The sequence below is a fragment of the Poecile atricapillus genome, chromosome 2, assembly GCF_030490865.1.
Source record: "Poecile atricapillus isolate bPoeAtr1 chromosome 2, bPoeAtr1.hap1, whole genome shotgun sequence".
Classification (NCBI taxonomy): Eukaryota; Metazoa; Chordata; class Aves; order Passeriformes; family Paridae; genus Poecile; species Poecile atricapillus.
Window position 1 is genome coordinate 120,140,246 of NC_081250.1, and position 18,388 is coordinate 120,158,633.

At 36.2% G+C, this 18,388-nt stretch overlaps 1 protein-coding gene across 1 annotated transcript in view; it reads left to right on the plus strand.

Annotated features, from left to right (window-relative positions):
* The window catches only part of C2H8orf34 (chromosome 2 C8orf34 homolog), a 147,693-nt gene that overhangs the window by 51,566 nt on the left and 77,739 nt on the right, over window positions 1-18,388 (plus strand). Inside the window, exons 6-7 of the mRNA XM_058832672.1 lie at window positions 1,881-2,050; window positions 5,878-6,044. Coding sequence (XP_058688655.1) covers window positions 1,881-2,050; window positions 5,878-6,044 — 337 coding nt within the window. The remainder of the gene's footprint in view (window positions 1-1,880; window positions 2,051-5,877; window positions 6,045-18,388) is intronic.

Genomic DNA, 18,388 nt, shown 5'->3' on the forward strand with positions numbered 1-18,388 from the left:
TGCACTTTTATTTAAGGGACTGAAAGCTTTTAGAAAGATTGACAGTGCAAGTTATTCTAACTAACTAGTTCTAGGAACCATTTTTATTATTAGAAATTATTCTAGGGAGAAAGAGAAGCGATAAAATAGCTAAAACAGGAATAAACCTCAAAAGGGGCTGGATCGTTAATATTTAAACTAATGTAAGCACCTTGTGTAATGAAGGCATTATGGGAAGTGAGATAATCTTTTTTTCTAAGCTCACAAGAATTGTCACTCCTGTGACAAGTTACACTTGTCAAGCCTGCAGAGGTGACTGTCCTCTAGTCTACATTACCTGACTATGCCACGGCTCCAAATAGACACACAAATCATTTATGGGTACATAAAAAAACCCCAACACCAGTCGTTAAGTATCCTAAAACATCTGAAGCCATGGATTCAATTTTCAGTGGTCCTTGCAGAAAATAAGCATTGCGTAAAAGTGAATTAGTCAAGTGATGAACAAATCTGAGCAGATGTATGGGGAGTGGAGTGTAGTAAAGCACTCACAGGCACATTGCAGAAAGCAAAACAAAAGAGCAAGGGTGAATGAGTCAGATCCAGAGCCTGGGTTACATTTGACTCTCAAAATAGAGGTTCTTGTCCTCAGCAAAATTGCAGCATTTAGCCAGAGGAGGTTAAATATATTTATATTGAAAGCACTTTGCAGGTATTTTTTGTTTGTTTGTTTTGTTTTGTTTTGTTACTTTCATTTCAGTAGAGGCTCTACTTCAAACTGCTTTTACTGTTTCAATTAGGAGGAGATTTCAAAAGTGATTTGTTTTAGGAAGGAGAGAAAATATGGTTTCTAGGCTATGTAGTCAGTGTGCTGTACTTTTTGCAGGTGCTTTTTGTTTGGAAAGCATTCTTTTATGTCAGGAATATTTATTGAGGCACTAAGTTAGGTAACAGCCAAGGATTTGCTTTCCTATAATTTTCACTCATTAAATGATAGGAATATATCTCTTCTAATTAGGTACACTGTGTTTGATGTCTTTAGTAGCCTATAGACAATTTAATTAAAGAAAAATAATTATTCCTATCCCATAAATTCATATTTATTTTTTTTTCTGATATACAGGTGTGTTTTTTAGTTTGACTGTGCTGTTATACATGACCCTTTATCTACAACCATTCTAGTAAAATTGAAAACAGAGATATTGACTACATCAACATGCTTTTTCATACAATTTAAGGACAACTTGTTTCTTTAATCTAAATCCCTAATATGATGGTGCAAGTTATTGCTATTGTTTTGAATGTGTCAGTTACATTTTGTTTGCTTCTTGTAATCCTGTCCAGTTTATTGTCCCCCAGTAAGTGGTTAAAAATAGTTTCAGAAATGCATTTTATTCAAATGTTAATACCATTTTCAGAATAGAAAGATACATTATGTAAGGCCCAGCAGGGTTATTTTTAAAATGCAAAATGCAGATGTATTTATTAGTTTTGCATTAATTCATAATTCAAATAAGAGTAATGCTATTAATCTACAACAGTCTTTTGGTTGGTTTTTTTTATACAAATGGCCTCATGTTGCTTAGCAGAACAGACACACTGAAGGTTTTACGAGTTGGGCATTTATTAAAAAAAAGTGATTTTTTTCAGTTGCAATTAAAAAAATAAATGAGTGATTTGAGGCATCAGAGCATCAGGGTACAGAATTATTTATTGGAATTTTGTTAATGGGGAACTTTTCATTAGTCTGTTACTGTTTCTGGCAATTTTGCAGTCCTCTGAAATGATACTGCAATGTATTGGTTTTGTACTTTTTAAATTATTTTTTTTTCTTTCTCTGTTTACATCTATGATTGAGAATAGTACATTGTTTCTTTTATTTTATTTTTACTGCTTTTCAGGACACAGCAGGTTTTAACACCCCCCTTCTCAGACCTCGTGTGATTGGAGAATGGATTGGCCGTGAAGAGAATGATGCAGACCCTCTGGCTGCTGAGATGCTGCAGCCACCAATACCAAGAAATAAAAATGAGCAGTGGGACAGTGAGGATAGCAGCAGTCCTGGAGGAAGGTGGGTTTTTGATCTGCCCTAGAATAATTATATTTTGTGAAACAGAACTGTCTTACAAAAATTTCATTTCTGAGGGCAGAGTGCATAGTTTTTGAATTCCCATGCCATAGTGTGGGCACATGCAGAATAAATACAAGTTATTAATATGTGACTTTTTTCTTCTCATGCTTTTATATATGATTAACTTAATACCGTTTGGATTCCTTTGGATTTATTCCTATGTGAAAAGTTAAGTGTATCTGGACATTGTTGGGGTCCATTGTGTAATAATGTTGTGATGTATAGCTTCATTCATATACTTCATACCCTCCATACCCATCTTTCCAGGGCTGGTAGTAGCTATTTATTAATCCTCTTGACACTTTAGTGATAGATCTGATTTTCTAATTTAAGGGAGAGATAGACAAGGGCAATAGTATCTATGTTATTTTTAACAGGACTTCCTAAATTCATTTTCATTTCACATCTTAGCTTTTTGGTGTTAATAACAAATCTTGCTCAAAGATACAGTTTTGTTCTCTGCAGTAAATAATTTCTGAAGATTTATTGTGCTTGACTGAAACAGTTTGTGCTTCAGATACATGGAAGAGATTATAATACAAGGAGCCCATTTGACATGATTTAAAGATATGTTTATCACAGAAGGTTAAACACTCACAGCCTTGCTTTAAAGGGATTCATGTCTTTCTTTTTAAGTGTAAATCTTTGGCACTGCCTCTGTTAATTGGCTTAAACACCAATGTTTCTCCCTTAGCCTTGCAGCAGATCACCTAGGTTATAACTAGTACTTTGATTGCAGCAGACACCTTTTTCTTCCTTTTTTTAGAAGGCAGAAACTCTGCTTTCCCTTTGAAAAGGTCTAAGGTATTTCCTCATATTCTTCCATGAGCCTTCTACATTGGAATTTACGTCCCGGTCACACCGCAACTAGTGTGTCACTAGCTGTGTTCTTACAGACTGCATTCATTAACTTTCCTCACATCTTGGGAATATTTGTTATCCATGAGTACTTCATTTAATTAGATTGTGGGGGTGGCTGTGAGTATTACTGTTTCAAAGAGGTAGCAGCATGTAGTAATGATCCCTCAGCCAGATCTTGGATGGGAACCAACACAACTCAGACTCTGCATCTCTCCAGTGCAGTTCCTGGGAAAATAACAGAGTCAGCAACTGTCACTGCAGTTTGATTGTGTAGGCCTGAGTTTCTTTTTCCTTATTCAGCAGTCCAATAAAGGCATTGAATAAAGACCTGTTCCATGCTTCAGAGCAAATTGAGGATATTGTATCTCGTCTGTCAATAGGAAAGAGAAGAAATAAGCATCTCTCTTGTATTTCCAGAAGGGAGCAGAGGTCTAGTTCTGAGCAACAGAGATGATTCAAAGCAGCACATTTTTCTCTTTGTAGAGTGGTACAAGCTGTGAGAAACCTCACAGCTAATGCTGTAATTAAAAATGTGATTAATGGCTTTGAGAATAATATTTGAGGAATCTTGTTGAGTATCATGACAAAATCATGTTGCCTGGTGTGTGAATAAGGAGACTATAGGGAACTTGATGCCAGGAAAGACTCGTGGGGTACTGATATCTCTGTTTTTAGGTGCAGTAAGTGCTGAAGGCCTATTGAAAAATATGTATTGCTAAGTGGGAGTACTGATCTTCAGTGGAAATGAGTAACTACTAAATTACATGCAGCATATGGATTTACATTTGGATGACTGATTTTATGTCTGGGATAATTCTTTGATTCATTAGCATTTCATCAGCTTTTGTATGGCATTTATAAAAACCGTGTTTGCAGTCTTGCAAAGGAATCATAAAGTTGCAGAACTTCAAGACAGTAGTGATACTAAAATTGATGCCAACAATATATGGAAGTTTAAAAGACCCATGTTGATCAAGGTTAATCTGAATATTTAATAATAGTTCACTAATAACTGACAGTTGTTTCAAGGTCTGATTTAGTGTTAAAGTGCTATTGGCAGAATTTTGGAATTGACCGCAAATCAAATGCATGAGGCAAGTACTGGATAATAGTAACTTAGTTTTAATGTAGCAAATAACTAGTACATCTAGAAATAGTGGGAACGGTATGTTTTGCTCTCAAAAGAGTGACATTATCAGTTGTAAAGAAATTTGGCTATGTCATCTATATTTCATTAATCTACTTCATAGTTAATGTAGCCTTAAATAGTTAAGTTACATTTTGTAAACATAAGTTTCATTTTGGCAAATGAAAGAGAGGGCAGTTTGAAAAATCCACTTCAATGTTTCAAATTTTATATTGGTAAATTTTATTTAGCAACACTTCTAATAAAGAATGATAGGTTATTGATCACTATTTATCAGGATTTATGGGATAAGCCAGCAAACTCTTAGAAATAATTATAATACTCAGTTAAAATATAAGAATTGGAAAGTCAAAACTGTAATTGTTCGATTATTTCCAGGTCATATGTTTAGTTTTACCTGTCACTAAACATAAGGAAAAGGTACGTATATGAAACACTATATAAATGTCCAAAGGATTAGACATTGACACTGGTAGAGTAGATGCCATTGGTGTGGTATGACAGAACCACAATTTCCTCCTGAAAAACATGCATTCCTGTGATGATGAACAACAGAAGCAGACATGTCGTATTTGAAAGCCCAGCCCAGTAACTCAAAAAAAGGGGAAAAAAAGAGCAACTGAAAGGACAGGTGTCATTATTGCTTTGACTGGGAAAGTCAATGTAGCCAGTCTGAGATCGCTGTACTAGTGATGTCTTTTCAAATGGACGAAGGGTCACCTTTTTGTCCTTTATGTTCTGGATTGCTACAGAGGAAAGATTGTGTTTGTCACTGGCTTTCCTGTCTGTTGCTGCTGTAAGGAAGAAAGGCAAGGTATTAATGATAAGAGACCATAGGAAAGTGCTGATGGCAATCCTGCTGGTACCGAGCTCATCTTTCAGAAATTGAACTCCGTGAAAATACGGTTAAACTCATTTCCAAGTCACTGTTAACACTTTTCTATATGAAAAATTTCTTGGAGGAATTCTGAGAAGATGCAAGGCTCTTGGGAATCATCCTCCAGGCATAATGTATGTACAGAATGGGGAATTTGAGTGGTTTTTATTATGATACTCCTGTCTCTTAGAGTGTGAAATTAATTTGAGCTTGCAGAGGCCCCATCCATAACCTGATGTCCTAAACTCAAAACCTGTTCTTCATCTCCAAGGTGCACTTTGTCTTGTTAGTGTTTATCTTTGCCGGAGAAATGAACAATTGTTGATTACACTAAAAATCATACATTTGCAGCAATTCTGCCTTCCTGCAACAGACTGTAAGGACAGTAAAGACTGAGGTGTTGGTGGTACGCTCATGTGGGGCACCAAACTTCTGACTGGTTTATGTTGATACAGTAAGGAATCAGAAATGGCAAACTGTAGCAAGTCCTGCCTTAGGCCCTTCTAACATCTCTGCAATTCCAGTTCTCTGTTGTTTAGGTCAGAGACACAACTCTACAAATCAGGATAATTGTTATAACAATTAATCCCCTTAATCCTGTGGGGTAATGGTATCAAAACCACTCAAGGGAGCAGGTCTTTGTTGTCAGCTTTTTGCTATGTATCAATGCCTTACTGATTACTAATTGACTTGTTGTTCTGTATATGTAGCTTACTTAGACTTGATTAGTGCACATAAAGGCAATGGGAAATTTGCCGAATTCAATCAAAACTTTAGAAACTGAAAACACAAAATGTCTTAGGACGTCCAATGATCTGGGAATGAGTGATGTATTTTGAAGAGAGCACCCGTAAGAGAAAGTTGTGCTTTCCTCCCTCACAGCTTAAAAATGGAGCCAAAGACCAAAGGATTGAAACATCAACAGCAGCAACATAAGAAACTGCTGGCTGCCATGCTTTCTCAGGACTCCTTTGATTCTGCTCAAAGTACAGCTCCATCTGTAACGGAAGAAGACATTGACAATGAAGACGATGCAATGGAACTACTGGGTAACTGCAAAAAATTATGTGTATTTTCTGAATTTTTTAATTATAAAAAATCAAACAGAGATTAGTCAGAAACTGCTGCCTGTGTTTGAAGCTAAAGTATTCAGCAGCTGTGTGAAGTTTCAGTAGGGCTTAACATGAAAATTTCAGGAGAAATGTAAGGAAGACCATAAATGTGTGTGAATAAAGTCCCAGCTGCATCAAAATTCCATGAAATCAAACACCTCAGGTGCTTAAAGTAATTAATTTGGTTTCCTACATAAATCCCTCCCAGGGTCTACTTGCAGAATGTATTTCTGTACAAGGAATAGAATCAGCTTCGCTGTCTTTCATCTGGTTCTTCTTTTTCTTAGCTGTATCACAGTTTTAACTTCAGTAGATTTTTTTTTACTTACTAGCTACACAAAGCTTATGTAATGTGAATTTGTAACCTCTTCAGAGAATTTGATTGTAATTTTCCACTAGACTGTATTGTATCTTAAATCTTAAATTGCACTCTAGAAGACTTGATGCTTGCTTCTGGCTCCCTTTCCTGGAATTACTAATTGTATTTAATTAATAATAGTTCTAATTGTACTTAATAATTTCTTTTCTGCTATTTTTCAGAGTTCAGTGTATGATGCTTAAAAGGCAGCCATGGGTTTCAATATTTGTTCACAATTTCTGCTCTATTGAACTTAATGTGGGATCAAAGCATGGGAAAATCATGATCTCAGAATAACTAAGCTTTCTGAATTTATGAATTATGGCATGATTTTTTTTCAGGTTGGACCTTAATCTTAAAATCAGTAAAACACATACTGCTATTTTTGCATTCTATATTTCTGTTGCATCCTTACTATAGTAAGAAACACAAAATAGTTGAGGTTGGAGGGGACTGCTGGAGGTATCTAGCCCAACCTTTTCCTCAAAAAAAGTCAGCCATAGCAGGTTCTTCTGAGTGGATTTTGACATTTTCACTCTCTGCAAAGATGGAGATTCTACAGCATCTCTGGGCAGCCTGTTCCAGTGCTTGACCATGCACATGGTAAAAAAAACCAAAAAAACTTGCTTAATTAATTGTGAATTAATAAAAAAGTTTCCTTTTCTTTTTCAGTAGTTTTAAGTTTGATGCATGCATATTTTTTTTTACAAGAAATAAGAGAATGGCCTGGATCACTCATTGTTTATGTCATATGTTATGACATATATTATGTCATATGTCATTTTGTTAATTTCTGTGCAGATAGTGAGCAAAATGTATCCAATAGATGTACAGGTCTTTTCTTCCAGACACTTGAATCCCTGAAAGTATTTGGAACCTAGAAGACCGTATAAAGGAATTTTCTAGTGTCTTGACATTTGGGTAGAAAATTATCTATGTACAAACTAGTGTTTTGCAGTTTTTTTCATAAGTACTTGATTGTAAGAATTCATTCTAGTTTTGTGCCATACAAAACCTGGAATATTTTTCTGTCCTGCAGTTCATCAAAACTGTCTAAGTTTATATACAAAATCAGCTTAAAACTAAGAAAGTTGACAAACAGGACCTCCAGTTTGGGTAGGGTTTTATATAAATTCATGTGAGATTCTGAGGCAAAATCCTGACATATTTGAGGAGAAGCCATGCTTGTAGTGGTTATAATATTACCATGTTATAGTAACAATCACTGAGAGAAAGTTCAGTATGCACATCTTAGTATTTAAAGTGCTGAGCTTTTGAGAAACTGGCTTTTATTTTAATTCTCATTTTGCAATTTGCTGACAGTATGTGTGTTATATTTGATATAATGGTTAGGCTACATTCTCCAGAACTGCTCAAAATTTGAGGCTGTGTTACATGGAAAGGATGTTTTAGTTTTCCTTTGAAGGTAACATGAAGAATTTAGTTTCTAAGAGCAAATATAGGTATTTTTCATTGCTATATTTTCGAGGTCAGTAACTGTTTGATACTGTGATTTTTTTGTTATATACCGCATTAACCCATTAACTGCTTTGATGCTTTTTACACAACTTATATGCAGTACAACTAATTTCAAGTCATGGCTTTCTGCCATCACTGAATTGCATGGCATTATTGCATATAGGTCTTTGATTCATTCTCTCCAGAGTTCAGTATTATTTGTTTATTCAGCTCTTTCTTAAAAAATTACAAAATTTCATGCTCCTAAGTCAGGATTCTGGGAAAACAGTTCTACTATTCATAGCAGATAATTTAAAGTGTACACTATATGTAAAATGCAGAATACAAACATCCATCTTTAGGTGTGTTCAAGTGAACCTTTTCCAGAGTTTGGTTGATTTATTTAGATATTAAAAGCATGAAGCTGACTTTTTGCATATTTGCTCTAAAAAAACCTCCATCTCCTAGGTGAGTCAATGAAGGTTTTAGCTAGAATTCTTTCATATGCTGAATAAAAGAAACTATTACATTATTATCCATTTAAAAAGAAATGTATGTGCAAAGAAGAAAAAGAATGTTACAGGGCTATATTCTGATTTCAGTTATCACTTTTTATGTATAAGATAAGATGCATAGGAGGGCTGTTCCCATGCTGACTTTTTAAGTGTGTTCAGTTAGGCAGGTGGCTGAAATAGATTAGTGACAGATAACATCATAGTGGAAAGGATCTTCTTGACTTCAAAAAGCTGAGAACTGTAACTGTTAATTCACATGTGTTTGTAAATGCAGTTGATGTTTGGGACAAAATTATATCAAGGGACTGTTTTTTTACACATCCTGATGCCAAGTATTGTGTTCTGTAAATCTAACCAGGAGCTGTCGTAGTTCTTTCAGATATTCTGCAGCCATTTTGGAGTTCTATGACATTTGGGCTTAAGCTGTCTCTCACATTTGGCTGAAGTCCACTGAGACTTTGGAAGGATGTTATTCCCTCAATATCTCACTGATTTACATTGGAGAGGACTGAACTGTTACTTTCCCTGAAATTGCTGTGAATAGTGATTATACAGTCACCAAAGCATGACTCGTTTGGTTTTGAAAGAATCAATTCTTTGACTAAGTGTAAGAATATTATTAAGTGTATTGCTGTGCATAAACATACTCATAGTAAAAGTATAAGGATTTTTGTAGCATACTTGGACTTAGATATACATTCTTAAAGTTTTTGCAAGTAAGGAAGATGAGAAAGACATTCTGTGTTTTACACCATAATAGTATAGAGAACAAGTCCTGTGAGGAGCAGCTCAGGGAACAAGGGTTGTTTAGCCTGGAGAAAAGCAGGCTCAGAGGAGACCTTATTGCACTCTCTAACTTTCTGAAAGGAGGCCAGGTGGAGTTTTCTGTCTTCTCCCATGTAACAAGTGATAGGACAAGGCCACAGAGTCATGCCAGCAGAGATTTAGGTTAAATATTAGGAAATGTTTCTTCATGGAATGGTTTGTCAAGTATTTCAACAGGCTGCCCAAGGAAATGACTGTCACCAGCCCTGGAGGGATTTAAAAGATATGTAGATGTGGCACTCAAGGACATGGATTAGTGGTGGACTTGGCAGTGGTAGGGCAATGGTTGAACTTGATGATCTTAATGGTCTTTCCCAGCCTAAATGATTCCATGATTCCAAGATATTGAATCATAATGCTCAAGTAGCAATTTCTTGATTTTGCGCAATCTTCCTGTATGTTCACAGTACTAAAAGTGTTACGATGTGTTAACAGATCCTATGCAGTAGTTAACTCTGTAGCACCACTGCAAAGGGTACCCAGGAAGCTCACTCACACAACTATGGTTGAAGTGAAAGGTGGTGATAACTGGAGCTGATTTCCTGCAATTGATGCATATACCAGTCTGTATGATTCTGAAGAGCCTCTCTGATTTCAATACAAAGAATCTTATATTTGAGCAGAACTTTAGAGTTTGGAGCATCAGGACTTGTAAAACCATCTCTTCTTTTCTTTGGAGCTGGTTTCACAGAAATAATGCTTTTTTTCCCATAATGTATAAGTCTTAAGTGAAAGTTCAGTGATTGCTTCATGTTTATTGTGTGTAATTCCTTCTATACAGTAATAAACCAGAATCGCTAAAGATAGAAATGGACTTCAATTAGTAATAAACTTTTTGATTATTGCTTTGGAAGATACCTGATGTGTTCTCTTTGCTTTAATAACTCTTCTTCTAATCTTTTGAATTTCTTTTTTCTATAAGAGCTTTCAAATGTTAATTATTTAATCATTTTTACACACTTGAAATGTTGTCTGGTGATATATTTACATTTTATAACATGAGGAGATAAATAGAATATAGTGGATATTGCATGTGTCTGAAGGATGAGATTGTAGCTCAGTGTCTGGTAGTCTACCCCTTAAATATCTATATTGCTTTTCTATGGAGCCTCTGAGCCCCTAATGATAGGGTGTCCAATCTGCAGTGCTTTCAGTACATTTTCTTTGGTTTAACAGACGTTCCTGATTTCCTTGGTTCCTGAAGGTCTTTGACAACATGCAGGAAACTGACTCTTAGGCATGATAAATTATATTAATACTAGCAAAAGGTTGTTCCTTTTTGTTCACTTTCCCAGATGAACAAAACCTTCTCCATTATGTGACTAGAATACATAATTTTTCAGGAAAGAGACCACAAAGCCCTGGGAAAGATAATCCGAATTGTAGTTCACCTTCAGAACAGTTTTCTGGCTTGTAGCCAGTTCTGTTATGATTTAAGTAGAATGATAGTGTGGGAGAAAGACATATGAATTGCTCTTAATGTTCCCTTTCACTGAGTCTTCTGTTTTTGAAAACTATTGGAAAATCAGCAGAACTACCAATGGGCATGTGCTATGTAGGGAATGTACAGAAAATGACACCTCTGGGAGACAGGAGGCCTTCTCTGCATGTAGAGGCTGTCTGTGCTGTACACTGCAAAGTTTTCAATGGCAGATACAGTGCCCTGGTGTGTGTTTAACAGATGTCCTCTAGAAGAGCACTCAGGCTCCATCAGGTGTGGGTTTAAATATCTTTCTGAGGTAAAAGTTCCGCAAATACCATATTCAGACTTTTTTGTCTGGAAATGTATAAAGTCACTGAGCAAGAGAAATATACTGGTCTGTTTAATGTCATTCATGGAGTTCATTGATTTCACTTCATTTTATGGCCCTTTGCTAAGAGACAGAAACATCTGTGGGAATATCTGTCGATCTGAGAACAGGCAAAGCTTTAACTTGCTAGTCAGAGAAGGGGGGTTTTGTGTTTAAAGTCCTAATAGAATCTTGCTTTTGCATTTTACTATGCTTGATACTAGAGGTATTTGATGTTTAAAGAGAATTTTTACTCATAATAACTTCCAGTAAGCTAAGTTCTATGGTTTGGTTAAGACTGTGTTTGTAATGTTATAATAAATTATTAAACTAATTAGTCACATATTGCAACACTTGTTGCAACTGCTGGTTAGATAAGCATAAAATGGATTGAAAATGAGGTTGATTGCACTTCATATTACTATAGGGAAAGTAGAGAAAGAAAACAAATTATAGCTAGAGATACTAGCTTCTCTTGAGTTGAAATGAGTTACATGAGCTAATAAAAAAATCTTCAAAGGAATGATTAATTATCAAGGAATAGATGTGTACTGAATTTAATGATGTACAGAAGCCTAAAATATAATTAATTTATAATTTGTAAAATAAACCAGAGTTTATCTTAAACCTCTACCTAAACAACAGTGGAGATATTTTTCTTAATATCCAATTTAAACGTCACCTGGCATGACTTGGATCCTTGTCCTGTCACTTGCTATGTGGCAGAAGAGCCTAACCCCCATCTGGCCACAGCATCCTTTCAGGGAGTTGTACCAGTGATCAGGTCACCCTGAGCCTCCTTTTCTCCAGGCTAAACAACCCTATCTCCCTCAGCTACTCCTCATTAGACTTATACACCAGACCCTTCACATGCCCTTTTCTGGATATGTTCCAGCACCTCTATGTTTTTATTTTAGTGAGGGGTCCTACACTGAACACAGGATGTGAGGTTGGCCTCACCAGTGCTGAGTGCAGAGGGAGAATCACTGCCCTGTTCTTGCCAGCTGTGCTACTCTTGATCCAAGCCAGCATGCCATTAGCCTTCTTGGGCACACGGCTGTTTCATGTTCAGTCTATCAACCGTAACTCCCAGGCCCTTTTTCACTGGGCAACTTTCCAGCCACACTGCCCCAGCTTGTAGCATTGAGTGGGGTGGTTGTGACTGCAAAAGCAGCACCCAATCCTTTGCTTTGTTGAACTCCATACATACCACTGGCCTTGGGCCATCAATCCAGTCTGTCCAGATCCCTCTGCGGAGCCTTCCTTTGGCAGAAGAACATTCCTGCCCAATTTGGTGTCATCTGCAAACTGACTGAGGCTGCCCTTGATCCCTTCATCCAGATTATTGCTGAAGGTATTAAACAGGGCTGGCTCCAATATTGAGCCCTGGGGAGCACCGCTGGTGACTAGCCACCAGCTGGTTGTAACTCCATTCCCCACCTTTCTCTGTCCCAGTCATTCAGCCAGTTTTTTATTCAATGAACAAGTGCACTTACCCAAACTGTGAGCAGCCAGTTTCTTCAGGAGAATACTAAGGAAATGGTGTCAAGTACTGAAGTCCAGGGCGACACCATCCACATAATTTCTGTTGTTTAGTAAGTAGGCCACCTTGTTGTGGAAGGACATCATGTTGGTCAAGCACACACTGTTGTTCATAAAAACATACTGTGTGACCCTGATCCCCATGGACTTGAGGTTTTCCTTCATGTGCTGTGTGGTGGCACTCGAGATGATCTGCTCCATGACCTTCCCTGGCACCAAGATCAGGCTAACAGGTCTGTACTTCACCAGATCCTTCTGGCTGCTCTTGTAGATGTGTGACACATTTACTAACCTCTCACATTTGCATATTGATATAGTATCTTTATGTACTTGCCCTGGTCTTGTGTCATCCGTAAAATTGGGATGCCAGATAAATTGATGTCCAAACTACTTTGTACTTCTTTAGGACACTCAGGTTAGTTTAGGCTTACTGGGGAAATCATTCTGTGGCAATATGTCTAAGGAAATGCAGCAATGGATGTAATTACTTTTGTGCCTGGATCTGTTTTAGTCAAGGTGCTGACTCTCCAGTATTAGAAATTGGCACTTGCATCCTCATATACTCAGCACATATTCTTTAGCTTGCACTGAAGCTCAAGATGTGAATGTTGGAGTCCACAAGCTGGGTGGGGAGATCCGGCCTGCTTGATTGACTAGTCTGTGTGCTAAACTGCTGCCAGCTCCTGAGCAATTGCATTCTCTTATCTGGGGCATGCAGGGAAAGAAAGCAAGAAAAAAAATCAGTTACAACAGTCAAACTTGTAATTTAGTAAGAAATTACAGGATTTCTTCACTTGGAGATTCAAAAGAGACCAGGGGAACCCTTTGAGCTCTGGTGAGGGTTCTTTACTATTCAGTTAAAGACATTTGAAATCACTGTTTTTGTGCTGGGAGAGCAGGATTGAGTTTTCCAGACAATCCAGGGAGGCATCAGCAGAGAGAGGGTTACTATGATTACTGGATTTTGGGTATCACAACCCCATAAAGCTAGTGTTTAAACTGCTTCATCGAAGGGGGATTGTTTGTCCAAGTAATACATAGGGAGAGGGTTTATTCAAAGAGATATTTGTGAATTTAATTTATATTGTGAGACAAGGGTGTGAAGGCAAGAAATTATATCCAAACACAGCAGACCTTAAATATGTTTTTCTTGTTAAGATGTGGCTGATTAGTGTCATGTTTTTCTGAATTGCTAAAGTATCAACTTCTGTGAATAATTGTCCTTTATTTTACATACAGATAATTTGATTAGAATAAGATAATTACTGCCAGCAAGAAAATTCAGTGAAGTACAAATTTAGCAGCATTTTCATGGTTGGCCATAGAGATCTACTTTTATATGTGTATACATACACACACACACACATATATATATATATATACTTCATATACAGATATACATATATATATATATGTATATACAACCACACATAAATTCCAAAAAATACCCAAAAACCCAAATAAAATTTTTTTTGCAAGAGTATTTCTTAGGTTTTGCAACCTGAATCATAATGCAGTTTACAATAATGGACAAAATTTGGCATATGTAGCAATACAAAGTAAGAATTGAAACAAAATGAAGCAAGCCAAAACTATGAATGAAATACTTTAAAATGTGCTTTTTTTGTCCATCCTTCTAAACTAGAATTTATTGAGGGGAAGGTGTCGGAAATCCATGTAGAAAAACTGATTCCATTGCCATGTGCTGCAGAACGCCACAGCACCTTTTTCAACAATTCATATTAGGTTTTTCTGATGCATTAATTACTTGATGAAACCTTTACAATTGTTGAAACTGTAATTTAATGCCATTTGCAGAAAACAGGGATTTATTTACATTTCTGATTGAATATAGATGTTTTGCATTCTGGTACAGTTGGGGGAAAGTATATGAAATTTCTGAAAAAGACTATTTGTTGAATCTGATGCACCCAAAACAAAGACAGTTCTGTTGAAACACTATGAATATCTTGTCTACTTATGTAAGTATTATCGTGTATTGTTTCCCAATATTCTATACTGTATTTGCTTTTGGTTTTCTGTTTTATTTGGTTTTGGTCATTGAGTTTGGCACTCCAAATGCATTTGAGACATAGGTTATTTGTGCTTTATTCCTAACTAGTATATTAAAGTATATTTTGATTACTGCTTCTCTGTTGATGTTATTTTATATTAATGGCTTCTGTTAAGCATTAGATTTTAAATTATTTAGTCTGTTTCCAGAGCTGATAATGTATGCCATGCAAAATGATCACCAGAAAGCATTCATAATCAAAACCTATAATTTTTGCTGCTTCCTAACATTAGAAGCTTAATTTCACATGATTTAGTGGAATTGTGTTGGCACTTGTCAAGGCATAAGCTTATATGCTTCTTAAGTGGAGCACAGTGACTCTTTTAGGAGAATTTTGGGAGAAACTAAAAAATTATATATTAAACTGAGGGCTCATGACGTTCCTTCCTCTGCCATTAAAGAAAAGGAGAAAGAGAGGAGAAGGTGTATTAATGTTACATCTCAATGTAGATAGATATCACTTATATGAGAACTACAGCTACCATGTATGAATAGATTCTGGAAGGGAACAAAAGATTATTTTGAGAAATAATATCCTCAACTTATTACAGAAATTGAGAATCACAGAACTGTGTCCTAGTCTTAAAGATAAGAGTCAGCATTTAGGTGGCAAACCCTGAAAAGGCTCAATATGTTTCAATTTCTTACTTAAAAGTGAAAGCTAAATCATAAAAGCTAAATGTGTGGTTCAAATACATAGCTGTACTCAAAGTAGTGCAAGGCCCAAGCAGCTCAGAACAATCAGTGGCAGTAGAAAGAGTCACTTCTTCAGACTTTACTGTTTTCTACATCTTTCTGTGTCTCAGTAGGTCAGTGAAATTTGTTTCAGTTTCTGGCAGAGTATGTAATGGAGCTGGTCCTAAGGCTGGTAGTGCTAGAATGAGGCTGTGGGTAGGATTTAATGCATGCCGTCATAGTAATGAGAAATCGGGTATCTAATTGCTGTCATTTGTCTCTCTCTCAAAAAAATGTCTTTTGATGATTGCTGTGTACTCAGTACATTTTATATATAACGGGTTACTAAAAGTCTTTTAATTTTGGCTTGTAAGGTTAGCATGTGCTGAGACTTGACACCCAGTTTACCAACTGGTATAATTCACAATTGTCAATATGGTTTATTGATGCAGAATTAATAGGAGGACTATTCAAAAGATACTGACAAACTCTGACAAGTTTCTGAATTGCAGGAGGTAATTAGGGAGTGCTGATTGGTTGTTACTTTGGAAATCAGACTGAAATGTCTGTGTTATACTGGACACTACCATTGTTACTAAATACAGAAAACTGATCACTTAGTTGTTAATGTGTAGTTAATTATTTGGGCTTAGATTCACAGATTTGCCATGTGGATTTGTAAGTATGAGAAAGACACTGAGAATTAGGTGTATGATTTTATTGAGAAGAAGTAATTGGATTGTAAGACCTTTTTTCAGACTGTAAAACTGCCATTTTTTAGTGTGAAACCTAACAAAATGAAATTGGAGTTGACAAGTACTGTAACTGGGTGGGAGAATAATATAGCAGCTTTAGTAACACATTCTTCTTCAGAAGTGGGATATTTCAGTATAACTAGTATTCCCAGCAAAAATAACAATGAACATCTGATATCTCATGTATGTGTAATATAGTCTACTGAGAGTAAAACAATGAAATAAGAGGAAGTGATTTAAAGAAGTGATAGTACAGTTAGGAGGACAAATAGAAAAATAGAGCCTTATTTTTCTTTTTCCTTGAGACTGTTTAATTTATTTTTTTTTAATGGCAGAACCTCATGAACAGAAATGTGGGTCAAATGGGAAGTTCATGTTTCCTGAAGCTTCAACTTCTGCAGCAGATCTATGCACTTTGATGTGATGGGGTATTACAGTTTTGAGATAAGCAAATAGTAAAGAAGAAGAGGTGCTGCTTTTTCCATGCCTTTCACATTCGCTTGTTCTTACAGCTTGTGTTTTCATACATTACTTTAAGACCAAAAAAAGAAAAAAAATTAAGTACAGGCTATAAGTTGTGATAGCAAAGAGACTGAGTAAGTTATCCTGCAGCAAGTCTAGCAGCTAGAAGCGGGAGACATCCCTTTTAAGATTGTCCAGTATTTATAAAGGAATCCTATCTATGGGTTGAAGCTGATAGGAGCCACACCCTTTACTGAGGTGCACAGCAGGAGAGTGACTCTGGGCAGAAATTGATACAGGCAAAATTCTGATTAAATATAAAGGGGAAAAAAATCTGTGTATGGATAATTGCTGAAACAGATTGCCCAGGGAGGTTGTGGAGTCTCTGACCTTGAATGTTTTCAAGACTCAGTTGGGTAAAACCCTAAGCATCTTGGATGATGCTACTTAGAGCAGGACAGGGAGCCCTAGACATCCTGAGGCCCCTCTGAGCCCGAACGATTCAGTGAATTGCCAGTGTAGAGATGGCCATGACATGTAATTTTGCTGTACTCTGTGTGTAATATACTCAAAATGAGATCATTAGAAACTTAATGTTGATCTATATCTGAGTAAACTACTGTGCAAATAAATGTTTTACCAAACAAAACACACAGACTGAGACAAAGTGATTATATCTAGGCTTCAGAGGGAAAGTAAGATAGCTAATGAAATAGGATGATGTGTGATTAGAAGACGTGCAGAGGGGTTTAAAATATTAGATTGTTTAGATAACCTGTATAAGAATTATATCTGTCATGCAAACATGATGAATGATTGCTGTATTTCCTTATTCCTCTCACATCTGTATTAACATAAAAAGGCAATTTCAAATATGGTGAAAAGTATTCGTAGTACAGGCTGCACTTCTAACTAAACAGTAGCTGATTACCAGTTCAGTCATCCAGAAGGGACATGCATTTACTGATGAGAATTGTGTGAGCCCTCAGTATTGCTGAAATTCTGTCAAGCCTCATGGTTATTTCCAGAACCATGGGGGTAAAAAAATGTTGATTTTGCTTAGGAAGAAAACCAGGTGAGAGAGTTGAAGGGTATTGTCCTGTTAACCACTTAGAAGTAAATATATTTTTGTGCTACATTTTAGAAGTTGATACACCAAAATAGTTAAAATTATACAGATAGAAAGTTAATATAAAATGACCTAGACAAATAATTACAGCCCATTATCACTGTTTACCTTTCCTGAGCCTTTGAAGTGGACTGAAATGCCTGCCTGAAATGATCTAAATAAGTGGTAGTGCACGGCTTCCAATTTTTGCTTTCTCTTCAGAACAAGTAATTTTAAAAAATGGTAGCAGGCTTAAAGGTTGATAAGTAGCTTAGCAGCTGTGAGAGCAGTAACAGGAAGTTAAAATGAGGAGGTGAAATGCTATGAGTAAAAGTTAGTAGAAGTAATAATTTTTTCCCATTTAACTGAAAAAACACCTAAGAGTTTTTTGGTGGAATAGGAGAATGACAAGGTAGATGGAAAAATGAGTCCTTTGGGCAAAAGCTGGAGGCATCCCAGACTGTGTGATAGAAACCCATATTTCAATAGAAGAAAGAAACAGTTCCTTCAGGTTAGATGAAAGTAACTGATGACTCCAGATAGAACAATCCTAATGAAAAATTAAAAAAAAAGTGAATAGTCAATAGAGTGAATGAATTTACTGAGAGTGAATAAATTTTTGGTACAACTGGAAACTTTATCTGGTAGTGTACAAGGTGATAAAATAGAGGTATATTTGGTGCAAGGAAGCATCACAAAAACACGCATGAAGGCAGATA